Here is a 15,373-nt window from a genome sequence, read left to right as displayed (position 1 = left end):
TTTGTCTGTCGCAATTTCCCAAGATAATTTACTGCTCGGGTTCCCGTTGCCCACAGTCACACGATGTACAACACCGCAGTCCCCCTGTAGAGACAGAGGAGGGCGCCAAAGAGCCTTCCCTCGCTGTCACTGTGGCTGAGGAAGACTTTGGTGCCAAAAGGAGCAGAAACGGATGATTTTCCATCTCCATGGCTGCTCCAGTACAGATGATACATGTGGTGAGAAGAAGATTAAAACCAGGTTCGGACTTTTCACATGAACAGCTTTCATTAAACAACATTCGCTCATTTGACATATTGAAACAACAAAAACGAACAAAACTGCTTTGTTCGCACTTCTATGGCATCATAAGCAGCAGAATATATATTCATTTTGGCCAGGGGGCTGTTTCTGTTAGTGGGGGGTGGTGAAGAAAAGCCCCTCATTATTCCTCAAATCATCATCCTGCTGGAAAGCAACTGTACAAAGCAGCAGCAGCAGCGATGATGAACCACGCGGCCTTTTGCCTGGATGCAGGATAAAGGAGTTTGTTGGAGTGCACCATTTGATATATGAGCATAATGTCCATTCAGAGCTGCTCTCACCGAGCAGCCACTCAACGTGGAGCCTGGAAACGAGGCAGGGGCGAGTGTGTTTTTTTGAGACGGGGAAGAATGTCATCTATTTCAATTCTGAAACTGAGTCATCATCTCTGACAAGTCTCGCTGATTTGCAAAGAAGATTTCAGGCTCAGAAAGTCTGAACGGGATCAGATAATGAAGATTCAACAGCTGGATCCAGTGGTCTGACGCCGGATAATGAGGGAGGAGGGGGGGGGGGGCCGTGTCTTTGGGTTTCGGCCTCGATGTGAGATGCTGAAGAACCAACCACGGCCGAGGAGATGATTAGCTGCTTTGGCTCATGGAAACCTTCAGTAGCCTTCAGTGTTTTTCATATCCCCCCCCCCTCTCATAATCCTCTCAGCCTCATAAATAGCACATTATTGAGTTAACACTATCCGTTCGTAGCCTTGAACTGGCCGAGTAATGGAAACCTGCCTAATGGCTAGGCCTTGCCGGAATAATTAACTGAGAGAAAGTCTTGTTGCACAATCCAAGGAAACGCTCTAACCGACTAAACCGCGTTTCAAAGAGAACATCGTCATGGCTTCTCTCACCTCTTCATTAGGCAGAGCGCGAGCAGGACAAAGTGCTCATTTTCACTTTCTCCTTTGCTTTTCAATGAACATCTCCTTTGTCCTTTGATGGTGCAAGAAATCTTTTAAAGTGCAAACACAGAATCACGATTGTTCGGGGCTATTTCGGCGAGATACGGTTAAAATCAATGATGGTTTCTTAGTGTGCTAATCACCGAGGCAACCCCGGGCTCCTCTAATCACAACGCGGATATAAGAAAGAGGCGCTGCTCAGACAAGACGCGGCCCTGAAGTTGTTGCACGTATTTGTTTCGATCAAAACAAAAGGGCCATGTTTTAATCATGAAATTATTTTTCTGCTGCTTCAAGGTGGCTGCTGCTGCTGTTCTCATTTCATTATTACACTCATCGAGCCTGCAGGAGGTGTGGCTCCGGGATGAGGTGGTTGATTTTGTTGCTCTTTTTTTTCCCTGCCTTTTCAAAACTAGGTGGAGGCTCCGTTGCATTGTTGTTGTTATTATGTGGAAAACAGTGGAAAAGGTAAATACTGAAGCAAGTTGCAGACTTTGCACCGTAATTAACAGCTCTATTAATTAACAGTTATGGTTTACAGCACGGTTTAAAATACTACATCGCTTAAGGGAATCACAGATCCAATCTAATTAGCCGAGCCTAATACATGTGGGAAATATCTTGATATTTCCAGCTCCTCTAAATGCTGTTAGGCCCCAGGTTGTGATGGAGGGGGGGGGGGGGGTCCTGAGGGGCCCCACATGCGACACATGAGCTGCTGCTGCTGCTGCTGCTGTCGGATGTCATGATGTTTCCAGAATTGGCTCTTCTCAGGCGAACTTGCACGGTATAGGGCTTTTCATAGACGTTCACAGATGAATAGCAGCCATGAGAGCTGCGTTGCTTAGTCACTCGTTCTAATTGTCCTGTCATTCTCGAATAAACCTGCCTGTTTCTGCCAATTATTCCATTGACTTGTGCTGAATGGTCTATTTTTGAGACATTTTTTAAACACTGCACTCGCTGACATTAGCTGCCGATTAACTGATGTTCGTGCCAAGTCCTCTCAAGTCTGTCCTCCATCATCCCCCAGTTCTTGCGTTTCCTGGAAGAATAAGAGACGACTTGCACAACATACAGTGCAGGTTACATTACAGGATCGCCGCCACCCCCCCACTCGCCAAATCCCATCATGCCTCGTCTCTGAGGAGAACAGAAGCAAAGGTAGAATCTTTTAAAATGCTGCAAGGCTACAACCTTTGCCTTCATTAGCCACGTCTCCCTCCGTCTGAGTGAGGGGAATGGACTCGGTCAATTATTCATTGAGTAAAGCATGAAGCTTTCTAATGTTTGTTGCCTGCTTTCTTCAGTGTGATTCACCCCCCCCCCCCCCCCCCCCCCCCCCCCCAAAAAAAATGCCCTGCAGCTCCGCGTTATCTGCTGGAGAAGAGGGATGCGCAGACCGTTTCATGATTTTTTATTTTTAAAAATTCATTACAGCTTTGTTGTTGTGGTTGTTTTGTATGTTTTCATCTCAGTAGATAGCAGCTTCATGCAACCCCTCAAGTAAACTACCATGGCCTGGGCCCTGTGATTGTATTAGCCCTCGCCACAGCTATCTCCCACGCTGGCAGTCACGGTGAATTTCACCATGTAAGACAACATGATAAGAAGACGTGGTTTTGATTTGCATTCATGAAGCACTTAAGAAGTTCAAAGACAAGTTGCAGAGCAGAATAAAGCGTCCAGGGTCGTCTCAGACAGTTCAAACGACGACGTCTATTTTAGATTTCACCATTCCACCCGAAATGACAATGTGGCACTGCTGCTGCATGAGGCCATTTCTCATCAATACGCTCCCTGTCACACTTTGTGCTGTGGCTATTTTTGTGCTACGGATTTCTTTTCCGAAAAAGCCTCTCTCCCTCCTCAGGTCAGAGATTGTAAAAAAACACCAGAGAGTGTTGGGATGGCTCATGTGTCCTGGTAACACAGCCCACAGCTTTGTGCCTCGTAAAAGAATACAGCGATCAACCAATATGAGCTCTGTGCTCCAGCTGCAGGCAGGGATTCAAAATTGTCTGGGGGCTCACTGCCAGTTACCAGAGTTATTGCCTGAAAAGGAGCAGTTTACTGCAGAGAGTGGATTCGGCTAAAATTGCAGTGATGGATTGTCGTTTCAAATTGATAAGGATCTTTCAGCGGAGGCTTTGATGAATTTTCAGACTGAATACAGATGTAGACTACGCTATGTATGAGCAGAGGGGGAACGTCACGTGGGACGGGCGTATCATCGTACCCCCAGTGCATGTGAATATTGATCCACGCACATCTAAAGTAAAGGTTGACATGACATGGGAGATGAAGTCAGTGGAGGGAGCAGCCGTGCTCTCCAGCCCATTATTTCCTTATCTTTTTGACTATTCACAGCCCTGCGGCCCATGTAATATTCAGCCGTCTGACTTGTCACATGCAGAGAAGTGAGGGGAATTGAAAGTGTGCAGTCTGTGGGAATTAGCAGTAGCCACATACAGATTGGGTTGAGAGTGCTCTGGGTAGCTTGGCACGGCAGCAGAGTGGGAAGGGAGAGGAACAGCAATCAGGGTGGCAATGTTAATTTGAACTCTGGTGTGCATGTAACACAAGCTGCAGAGACATACGGAGCCACTCAGAGTGGCTTGTCTTAAATAATCATGTTTGCACAGTTTAACAGCCCATACTCTGACAACTGCATTTATATTGATGCATTTTACAGCTTTCTCTTTTCTTCCCGGCTGTAAATGAAACATGATTTGGTGATCACAGGGACTGTTATGTGATAAGTTCTGAGGGGACTTTTTTTAGCAGAAGGGTTGTGGGTTCAACTCCTCAGACAGACAGGGAGAGAGAGTGGAGCGCACGAGTCTCTGTAAACAGCAACTGCAGAAGTGTTCTTGCGCAAGGCAACTCTGCCACGCAGGGCTGGGAGAGTGCGTTGGATTCCAGACAGACAGAGTGTCTCTCGGATAAAGGAGCACTCGACCTTCTCTGGACTGGAGCGGGTTTCACTCTATCAACACTTCTTTACGCCTGAGAGCGGATTTGTAGCAGACGGTGTCATGCAGCTGGGATAAAGCTCTGCGTGTGCACAGCTCAGCCGCCGTGGGGGGGTTTGGAGGCGGGGACCCTCTCGACCGTCTCAGGGTGGGTTCACCCAGGAGTTCCGTCCCCGTGCGCCGCCACGCCCCCGCGCCTGGCGCTGTCCGGTGCTGTGGTGCTGAACGCATCCAGCTGCCTGCAGCGCTGAGGACTGACTGCGCACAGGAGCCCGGAGACGGATCTCTCATGATGATCGAGGGGGAAGTTCGCATGGGTCTCCTGGAAGAATCACACCGTGGATAACTATGAGGGGAAGATTTTTTAAGTGTTTCTCTTTTCCTTTTTAAGGATTTTTTTTTACTAACCGCCCTGAGTCGCTTGGAGGTCCATAACTTGCCACCATCATGATTTGGGGGCTCTTGTTATGGTGCCTTTTCATGGCGGCTGCTGGATATCAAGCACGGGAGCGACTGCCTTTCTTTCACGGGCATGTTTTTGAGAACTCGCCGGTGGCTTCTAAAGTGAACGGACTGAGCATTCCGGTGAGGCGCGTTGACGCGCAAAAATGGTGCCCAGTCTCCGGAATGCACTTCAAACTGTACGGGAATGGCAGCGACGATTTCCGCGCCTTCGCCCACCACAGGCGGGGGAACCTATTACTGAAAACTTCCCGGGTCTTGGACAGAGAGGCTCGGTCAGAGTACCGGCTGAGCGTCGGCGTCTGCTGTCAGACCTGCGCGTCGGACTCGGTCGTCTCCGAGGTAGCGTCGGTCAAAGTGGATGTTTTGGACACCAACGACCACGCACCGACTTTTCGCAGTGCAGACACCGTCCACATAACTTTAGACGACACCACTGCGCTCCGGAGTGTGGTGCACCGGCTGGAGGCGGTGGACGCAGACAGCGGCAAGAACGCAGAGTTGACTTATATTTCTGTGCCCCAAAACGGCAGTTTCTACGTTGTCCCGAAGACAGGCGAAGTTTTGCTGGTGGACTCCATCCTGGGGCTCCCCTCACAAGTCAGATTCACAGTTTTTGCCAGAGACCACGGCTGGCCCCCTCTGACCAGTAAAGGTGTGGTGGTAACCATCGCACCACAGCGGTGGGCGACGCGCAACGCTGAATTGGCGCGCCGGGCACAGAGGGCAGGGCGTTCGCCGAGGGCATTGCTTGACCCCGGCTCTCTGGTTCACCTCAACGTGTCTGAGGACGCCAGCATCGGCTCCGTCATCACGAGCCTGAGCCCCACCAGGTTTCAGTCCGCCGCCTACGAGTTGATTTACCCGGAGTCGCAGAGCTCCCCGGTCAGCGTGGGGCGCGACAGTGGAGATATCACGATAAGCAGGAGGCTGGATAGGGAGGCAGAGCCCACCGTGGAGCTCACTGTTAAGATTCAGGATAAACGAGGTGTGTAGAATATTCCTCTCCCATTAATCCGCACTTAACTTCATTCTCTCCCCCTCCTCTCCCAGGGAATTATTTGCATTGTGGTGATCGTGCCCTATTTAAATGGAAAAGGCTGCACATTAAGAGCACAAGGTAAAGCTGTGCCGCCATCTGGACACCTCAGCCTTCACCAGTGGATCCCCCCCCCCCTCCCCAAACATGGCCTGACATATCCATCACATCCATACAGAGCACAGGCTCATTCCACAGGTGTGCCCCATCATGTAACCATCCACACCCCTGATATATGTTCCACATGATGTTTCATGCTCTCTGATTCCTATAAAATTCATCTATGAGACGTTTCAATCACGATCTCACATGACAGGTTGGTCTGGAGCAGGGGGCACATGAGTTTACATTGAAGTGTCTACGTGAAGTGGTTGAATTATGTCCTTGATTGACATAGTTTGCCACTGTGAAGTTGTTTTCACAGCTAATCCTTGCAGAGTGGCAATCCACTGTGACCCTCCTCTCTCATCTACTGGCATTACCCCTCTAATCCTCCTCTCATTCACTCTTTAGTCCCAGGGATTTGAAGTATAGCACTGCCACATTCAGGCGTCCTCTCCGATTCTTGGAGGAAAGGTGATTCCCATCGGTTGTTAAAGTTGTGTTTTGCTCCTCCAAAAGTTATATATCGAGCGTATCCCAAAAAACAACAACAAAAACAAGGAATCAAAAATGATTTGCCTTGTAATTGAGCTGCACGGTGCGCAGGAAACAGGGTGCGCTGCTTTCATTTGACGTGCCTGCTGCTGCTACATTGCACAGCATGTTCGAGATTGTAATTGCATGCCTGATTGGGACACGCTCTTGCAAAGGGTGTCTAGAGGTTTTTCACAGGAAGCAAAAATAGTCAAAATTCTGACGGCTCCCCCTTTCCCCACCTTCACAGATACGATAGCAGAAATAAAACAGCTCTACCCTGACAGATATTCAGATACCTTCCTCCATTTTACCTTTCTCACCTGCAGAACTCCCCTCTCCTGATCAAAGCCATGCCATGTTCTCCATCCTGTGACTTTCCACACTGAATCCTGACGTGAGGCCTTTTCTTCTGCTTGTTACAGTCCCAATCCCCCTCTTTTTTTTATTTTTAGGGATCCAACCTAATCTTTTATGTAAATTTTGCTTCCCTCTGTATATGGGTTTGAACGGGTTTTGCTATAAACGCGTGGTCTGTCTCACAGATAAAGGAGCGAGTTCACAGACACATTAGAGAAAGAGGCAGAAGGAGCGAGGAGCTTTGTCCTTGCTGGTGTTTGTTTGTATGCGAGTCTGAGGCTGCTTGATCATATGAAAATTGACCCCCGGTACGATAACAACAGTTTTAATAAGGCCCTGTGCGTTGCAGCTTCTCCACTTATTTTACCAGGGCGAACCCTCAGTAGCACAGAGCTGTCCGCGGCGCTGACAGTCACCTGCTGAATGTCAAACAGAAAGCACTGTCAGGCAGCAGTCTGCAGCAGCAGTTCAAAGAATACACAAGTCAGCAGCATTCAGCGCTCTAACCTTAAAGATGTTTACCACATCATTCGCATACATGGGCAGACACAGATGAGAGGCACCATAGTTTCTCTCTGAAGAGGAGTGCACGGCGGACAGTTTGACAAATACAGTTGGAAAACTATAAGTTCTCTTAACTGGAGCGAATCTTGTTGGAAGAGTTTGGTTCGATTCTTCATCGTAACTCTGATTCAGACCCAGTAGCTCAAATTGTTTGGAGGTTAGCAATGCAGCTTCTTTTCTTACATTTTGGTCCCGCTCTGTTCTAAATGCCTCCTGAAAGAACATCCATCAGACTTTAGATATTCAGAGCTACCCTCCCTACGTCCCTATGCCTGGGGTTCTCGAAGTGGGGTCCAGGGTCCCCCAAGGGTCCTTGAAGGGTTGCAGCGGGGTCCCTGGCCAAAAGGGGAATCATTTATCTTTATAACATTTGCATTCTTATGTAACACACTGAGAAGACTATTGTGGTGCTGAATCTCAAACACCTGCTGGAATAAAACCTTGAAGAGAAAGAATCTTGTCAAATGGGCGTCCGTGTTCGAGTTGGTGTCAGTTAAAGGGTCCTTGAAACGCAAAGGTTTGAGAGCCACTTTTTTTATGTAACATCCAACAAGAACTATACTTAAAAGACCAGATTGACGTAGATCATGATGGAGAAGTTGACATATTCCCCCAGAATGCACCAGGATACATTTACCAGTGTATGGTCGAGGTGGTTTGACTTTATGCAGCTTCAAGACAAGGTTTTACACGAGAGATACAGTGGGTGCATAACTTGAATTCTACTCTTCCTCCGAGTTGTGTTGTTTTATTTTTATGATGTTCATAGAAAAGGTTGGTACCAGTAATTGACGCCCACCTAGAAAACATGCAACTAGTTTTGTTGTGATGTATAATTGTCTATTCTAATACTTCTGACTGTCAATAAAAAAGCAAAATACAGGAAATAGGAAGATTACCAGTCGAGCACAATCCAGCGCTTCAGGATGACAAAGCAAGGGTTCGAAAACCAGGGCCGGATTTAAATTAGGGCTCCGTAGAGACAAAGGTATAAAAAGCACACTGACCTTTGTGATAGTGCAGGTAGTTGCATTACAGAGGTTCCAATACAGAGCTTCTCAATCTCATCCTGATCTTCTGCAACACTTGCATCCCTGCTACTATGACCATTAGCTTTATTACCGTGCAGTCCTCTCTTCTTCTTCTTTCCATGTAAATGTGTTAGTGGTTGGTTTTGTGCTTAACAGCCTAATGTTTGCTCTCCTGGATAATTACAAGAACACACACGCTCATTACCGTCTACGTGGGGGAAAAAAACATACAGACGGTTATTAACTGGTGAGCGCAGATTTAGTAAATGTGTTGCGAATGTGTTCATTAACTGGTTAATATGGGCATGAAATGCTAATCACGCTGGTGCGAAGCTTCCTTATGTTAATAAGTGTGCTGTGGGGAGAGCGTTATGATGAGCGCTAATACGTGCGTTGCTCAGATGGAGATTAGAAAGTGTAGCTTCACACTTAGATATCTTCGATAGGTGATTCTGGCACGATGCAGACGAGGAAACAGCAGTTCAGGATTCATCTCAGTGCCGAGTACATCCTCATTGACGTACTTATACCCCCCCCGTGGCTCTTAGACATGACATGTTTGATCACTGAGCCGTTTCTTGTCAGTTGTATTAATCAAAAAATGATGCTGAAAGGTTTCGTTTGGAATAAATGTTTAACAATACACTAATGTTATAATTATGCCGTCATGTACAATGTGTTAGTGTTAGTGCCACGGTGTTTTGCACATATTTTACACAGGGAACGCAGAGTTTGTCCTCCATGCATAGAAAGATGTAGGTCTACATCCAACAGAATGTGGTTGTGTCTCGTAATCATGAATATGATTAAAATAATTTACAGTAGCTCCTACAGCAGCTCCTGCTGATGTTCCTATTGAACAGCTGTGCACACGGGGCGTGATCGATCTGAAACCAGTGTGCACTACCTTCCTACAGTTTCTGGCTCCAACAATAAGTTGACTCATTGTAAATATTGTTATTTTGTCGATGTGCTCACGTGTGTCTGTCTCTGAGGCTGAAGTGTTTTTTGTTGTTCTTTCTACTAGTCCAGGGATCAGGGCAGATTATGTGGCACCTTGTTAAAGGGATAGTTCACCTAAAAATTTTAATTCACTGTCCTGTGATATCCTCCTGCCTGGAGCGTGTGGTTAACAGTGGATATTTAGGCTAAAAACATGGTGTAAATGACACAGTTTCGAGTCGATTTTAAAAGTTGCGGCTGTTTTTTTACATTTGAAGAAGTGGTCACCATTTACTTCAATTATATTGGATTTGGCTGAAACACTGTTTACCCCTGAAACTCCCAAAGTGTTTTTTGGACTCACTTCCATCGGCATAGTGGTGAGTAGATTATGAGTGAATTTTCATTTTTGGGTGAACTATCCCTTTAAGCCCTATGAGGCAAATTGTGATTTGTGGATATGGTTTTTATACAAATGTTAAAGTTTGATTGATGGATTGACTCAAAATGGTTCACAACAGTGTCCATAAGTTGAGGCACGCTTCCCCTAGTTTGGTGGGAGTGTCAGAGGTGATACCTGATAAGCTTTGGTGGATATACGCTGTGACACAACAGAGTGTCCAGTGTATCACTATTTCTCTTTTAAAGATATAATACGCAATTCTTCATTACAATGTCTAAACCTGACTGGACCTATGTTATATATTGCTTTGACCTGTGTTTTTACAAAATGTGTCCACCAATGTTCAAACCTAGAGTCGGCCTCAATCTTAGTCAAGGTAACAGGACGTTTTATTTTGGTCCCTGTTAACTGCGACAAATCCTCTTAACCCCGTGGCTTTGTCCTTCTCTGAAATAACTTCCGGGGCAAACGACGTATGACGGAGGAAATCACACTGCTACTCAGTTAGCCAGTCAGCTGATTCCCCCCCTCCACCATTAGTCATTGCGGTTTGCACTGTATCGTGAAGTCACTACATCACCTCATCCGTGAACACAATTTGAATCAGGTAGATTTTCATCAACAACGATGACGAAGATAAAAAAATCCCATGATCCCACGCTGCATCACAACGTCATCAAACCAGGTGCTTGTTCATGTTTTGAATCAGGAACCATTAGTAGCCGAATTTTACATTTTTAAATAAATGCTTTTGCTGTGTTTTATCGTGGGCTGAATTTTCTTTTCAGCAGGAATTGATCAGTTCATGTAATCACACATGTTCTCACACTTGACTGCTAAATGCAAACACATCACATTGTTGATCCAGTTTGTGCTTTTTCTTTGCAGTAGCTTATTATTTCTGAGGTCATGTTCTTATACAACCATCTCACTGCTGTAATTCATTTCAACTTACTTTTTTAATTGCACCCTTAAAGTTAGGAATCTCCGTCTTGGTTTGCAAAAGCAAAACAAACATCTCGTTTAATTTCTCCTCTTTTAATTTAACTTCACTCAAACCCTTTTTTTATATTATATTGTGTATCTCATCCTCAGACTGCAGAATGGAGTATTCTTTTTAGATGGCTGTACTTATTCAGAGATAATAACAAGGCATTTTCTGAGGGGGGGTTGGGATCTAATTACTGGATGTACATAGAGAGGATTTCCGAGATCTTATACGCTTTGACACGGATGCATCAGATTCAGTCGTATCACCTTGTTTGTCTAAGGAGTCTGTTCTTGCTCAGGGCGCCGTAAAAAGTATTCCTCCTCGTCTCTGCCTCGATCCCCTTGCTAACGCTGGAGAAATATTTACCGTCTAAACTATATTCAGTACACCAAAAATCCCCAGAGAAAACAACGAAGCGATATTTTTCTGACATCGCCTCCGTGTATCAAACCAGCAGCGTAAGAAAAGGAAAAGAAGAAACGGTAAAAAGCAATGGAAGTAGGCCATGACTCATGACTCAAACAGTTATGTGGTGTTGTTTTGAGGAGAGGGAGTGAGGGACCTCTGCAGCTCTTCCTGCAAAGATTTTTTTTTTCCTCCTTGCTGGCCCACAGAGGATGTCAGTTTAGATTTGTATTGGTGGGGAATTTTTCTCGCTTTTTGCTTGTCCTACCTGAAGAATCCTTTTCTCCGCACCTGAGTATGAATCTGTTAATGGTATTTGACGGGTTTGGAGGAGTATTGAGCAAGTGCTGCAGCCCCTGTGTGAGGCGGAGGGGAGAATGTCGGAGTGGTTCCGGCCTCCCTCTGAGGCGTCTGTGGGCAGGGTGGTATTCTGCTTGTGGTAATCATCTCTTCACAACCTGTTTTGTCAGGCAACCTTCTCCTGCTCTCTGTTGTCCTTCCTCCTCCCTCTTCCCTCTCTTCTGTCTCAGAGTCAGCATCTGGCCTCACGCTGCCTTTAATCCAATTCCCCTTTTTTCAACTTGCTCCCCCTCCCCCCTCCCCCACGCCCCACGATATTTGCATACTCCCCTTGTGATGTGAAATGAATTGAGAAGAGACCCGATCTCATTTTTTTTTGTTTGTAATTTGTGACTGTGGGGAATGTTTGTTTAAGTAGAGAAAACAATTTCACAAAAGCCATCTGAATTTACAAAAAAAAAAAATGCCCATGGTTATTAGGATGTTTTTTTCCCTCTGTGATTGTGAGCACGTGTGCGTGGTTTCATGTGCATGCACACGAGGGGGCTGTGTAAATTTGTTTCCGTATCACTCACTGGGCATGTGTTAAATGTTGTGATTGTCCTTCCAGTATCCAGACCTTCCCCCCCGCGAGCACAGATTCTCAGATTTGTCACTTGTGACGACGCGCTGCGAAGCTGTAACACGCCTGCAGCCTCTGATTTCTGCTCTGTGGTCGCTCCGACGGAATGCGTCTGTGCCAACATCCCCGCAGTCCTTTCTTCTCGACAGTCCTAGCATGTTCCCTGACGCCGTGTAGGAGGGAAAGGGGGTGTGCATGTGCCATGGCTCTTTAAAGACGGGATTAAGCACAGAGAGAACAAGAGCAGGGAAATGAAGGGAAGTGGCTCTCTTGTACATGTAGTAGAGATATTTAAAATGGATAGGAGACACTACTATGAGGGGCACAGAAAGGTCAGAACAAGTTGTAACGCTGGGGGCATGTGTGTGTGTGTGGGTGTGTGTATAAAAGCATGCCAGTTTGGGAGATTGTTTGTTTTTTAAAGGGCAGGGAGTTGTATAGTGCTGATGAGTGGTCAGTGTGATGAAATATAATTGTCAGATGGTTAGAGGGCAGGAGGGAGAAACTATTGGGGTGGCAGCAGGGGAATGAGGTGTGCATGTACCTCGCCTGTAGTGCAGGGTGGATGGCTACAGGGCACAGGAGAGTTGTGAGGAACTATACTAGTGTACAGCTGTGAAAAGGGCAGAGTGCGCTAATATTTGTCGGAAGACGGTTGCGGGGCAAATAGAGGGAAGATGAGAGGAGAAGTATGACCTGCCCTTTGAAAGGAGGGAACAAAAAAAAAGAGAGAAAGACAAATTATAGTGTGTTGTTTAGCACATGGGGAGAAAACTGACTTTTCTCCCCCGGGACTAACTCTGACACCTTCCTCAGGGTGTCCTCATCCCTAGAAACACATTCTGCACGTGATGACAGAGAATCTGTAGGTGACGAGACCTGGACCTTCTGGTTTGGGTTTCTTTAGTTTGACCAATCAGGCTTGAGCATGGGCTTTGGTGGCCCGCAGGTAAACTGTCCGTGTGGAGAGAAACTGAGGTGAAACACATTGACTGAAATGCGTCGGCTATCAGCTTTTTAAATTATCTGCATGCTTATGATGGAAGCTGTTAAAATCTAGCCTTTTTCTCAGGCTCCAGCTCAAAAATCACATGCCCAAGAATGAAGAGAGCATTTTTCTGCAGCTACTGGGTTTTTATGAATTATCTTGGTACCTATATAAAGGTAACATTCGCTGTAAGCATCGCTATAGATGTTACTAGGTCAGAGTAGATTAAGATGGAACACAACCTCAATGAAAGATTTCTTGCAGCAAATCTAAGAATGAATATCCCCTAATGAAATCAAGCTCCAAACCTGTGATCTATAGCTCAACATCTGAACATTATCTGTGCCACACTTTATTCTATTAAAGTGAAGCAGAGCAAAGTCAGAGACGTAATCTTCAAATGGCCGTCTTGGCACAATCTGTACCAACTCATTTATTTTCATTTATATGTCTTATAATAATAGACATCAGCCAAAATGCCGTCTTGATATAAAGCTCTTTCTTTTATGTTTGTGTGGCAAACTGTTTGATTTGTGTGGACGCGTTTGGCTGTAAACGGTGAACAGAAGACAGAGTCCTGGCCCGGATATCTTCTGTCTACACTGGAAGCCCCAGAATATAGGCCATTGCCCCCAGAAGCTCTTTGTCAGACATTTATCACTTCATAGTATCCTGAGTATTCATTAAGTAGCAGTTCTCTCTTTGTCCCGACTTTAAACTGTAAAGAAACAGGGGCCTTTTTTTATGTGAGGTCAAATGAGGCAGGATATTATCCAACAGGTCTGTGGAAGTAGAATGATACCGGATGAGATAGGCAGGATTTATCAGTGCCTTCTGAAGTTATCACAAAAATATGTTTGTTACCTCAGCCAGGAAGGAGATTTTCACCTCTTTGCATTTGTGATGAATGATGAAATTATATACAATTTTGTCCCGTTGGGCGATGCTCCCATTTCTTGCAGAAATCCTGAAAAATAAACGTTATAAAGCTACGTTAAGAACCGTGTGCTCTCCACCACCTACTGCTGAAAACTGAACTAACCGGCTCTAATACAAACATGAGGCTCCACTGAAATAACTAAACACTAAAGAAAAATACACCTCCCCTAGTGGTCAAAATAATACAACACATAACGGCCCCTGCAGTCATTTGATTAAAACAACCACCGCTTGCTCGAGATAAGACGAAGCTGCCGCTGTGTTGATTGTGCGAAAATGCAACAAGTGAAAAGTGGAGCCACGTGTCCCCGGCTGACATTTTGACAACTTGTTCCCCACCCCCCGGCCTCCTCCCTCTGCGGACTCTGCCGGTTCCACCACTGTATCACACCACTCCTGACTGACACGAATCATAATTACTACAGCTGCTAGCAGTCTCCGTCACTCCGACTGTTAACACGTCCTCATTGGACACTTGCTGACGCGGAGGATGCTGCTGTCTCTGGGGACCTGCTGTGGCACCATGAGGGACGTAATGAATATAACCAACAGCCAGAAACAGCACATTTTTTCCAAACAACAATAACAGAAATGTATTGCCATTATCTGATCAGATAGTTGCATCCCCCACTGCCACTGCAGCAAGACGAGGGGAAGATATTTATGTGTCTATGCTCATGTCAGAGACGGATAAATTGGCTTAAGTTGCCGGCAAACACAGTTATTATTAAGGCCAAAGCTGTGGAATGATTAGGAATGTATGTCTCCGTCATTCTCGTTACACTAGGAATGTTTCTTCTCATTATGGCAGAAAACCTCACCAGCTCATCCCACATTCTGTGAATTATGCAAGTTTGTTGTCGGTGTGCCGCGAGATACGAGTGCTGCACACGCCGCGGTGCTGTGAGGACAGTCGTGGCGACAGGGAGTTTTTATCCGGCCAAGGGTCTGCATTATTGATGCCCATTACCACAGACATTGTCAACTCCAGACAGTGCGCGGAGAGCAGCCGCTGTCAGGTAAATGTCTTGCTGACCTCCAACGGCACAGATTCCCAGGATGCCTCCGCGGAGCTTAGTGTCTACCTGTGTGATAAATGAGCACGACTCGCACATTGTACAAGGAGCTTATCACCAACCGAGGAGGTTTTGCTTTATTAAATCTAATCCATGATGTGCTGACAACAGTTTTGGTGGGAGACAAAGGTTTGAGTTTGAGGTTTCGGGACATTTCGGGCATAATTGGATTTTTCTCGCTCTCGTGCTGGCAGCGATTGGCTAAATCTGGAACGATCTGTAGTGGACACATGAACAATTTATTTCTCCACCTCAGTCCGTCTCAAACTTTTTTCTCTTGGCTCCACCTTTGCATGCTGGATAGCCTCTCGGTGGCATTTCCCCGGAGAGAGCGGAATTGATTTTGTGCTATTGATTAACCAGGAGCTGTTTTGCTCCCAGTCACAAAACATCACTTTAAACAACAATTTATATGTCGTTGAATAGACTGGGA

General features: G+C 46.0%; 1 protein-coding gene across 1 annotated transcript in view; it reads left to right on the top strand.

Annotated features, from left to right (window-relative positions):
* The first annotated feature begins 4,087 nt into the window (after positions 1 to 4,087).
* The window catches only part of LOC117763438 (neural-cadherin-like), an 89,156-nt gene continuing 77,870 nt past the window's right edge, over positions 4,088 to 15,373 (top strand). Inside the window, 1 exon segment of the mRNA XM_034588559.1 lies at positions 4,088 to 5,632. Within this exon segment, the coding sequence (XP_034444450.1) occupies positions 4,630 to 5,632 (1,003 nt within the window). The 5' untranslated portion in view covers positions 4,088 to 4,629.

Source organism: Hippoglossus hippoglossus, chromosome 6 (assembly GCF_009819705.1).
Source record: "Hippoglossus hippoglossus isolate fHipHip1 chromosome 6, fHipHip1.pri, whole genome shotgun sequence".
Taxonomy (NCBI): domain Eukaryota; kingdom Metazoa; phylum Chordata; class Actinopteri; order Pleuronectiformes; family Pleuronectidae; genus Hippoglossus; species Hippoglossus hippoglossus.
Note: the sequence above shows the minus strand (reverse complement) of the source record. Positions and strands in the feature narration are given on the sequence as shown.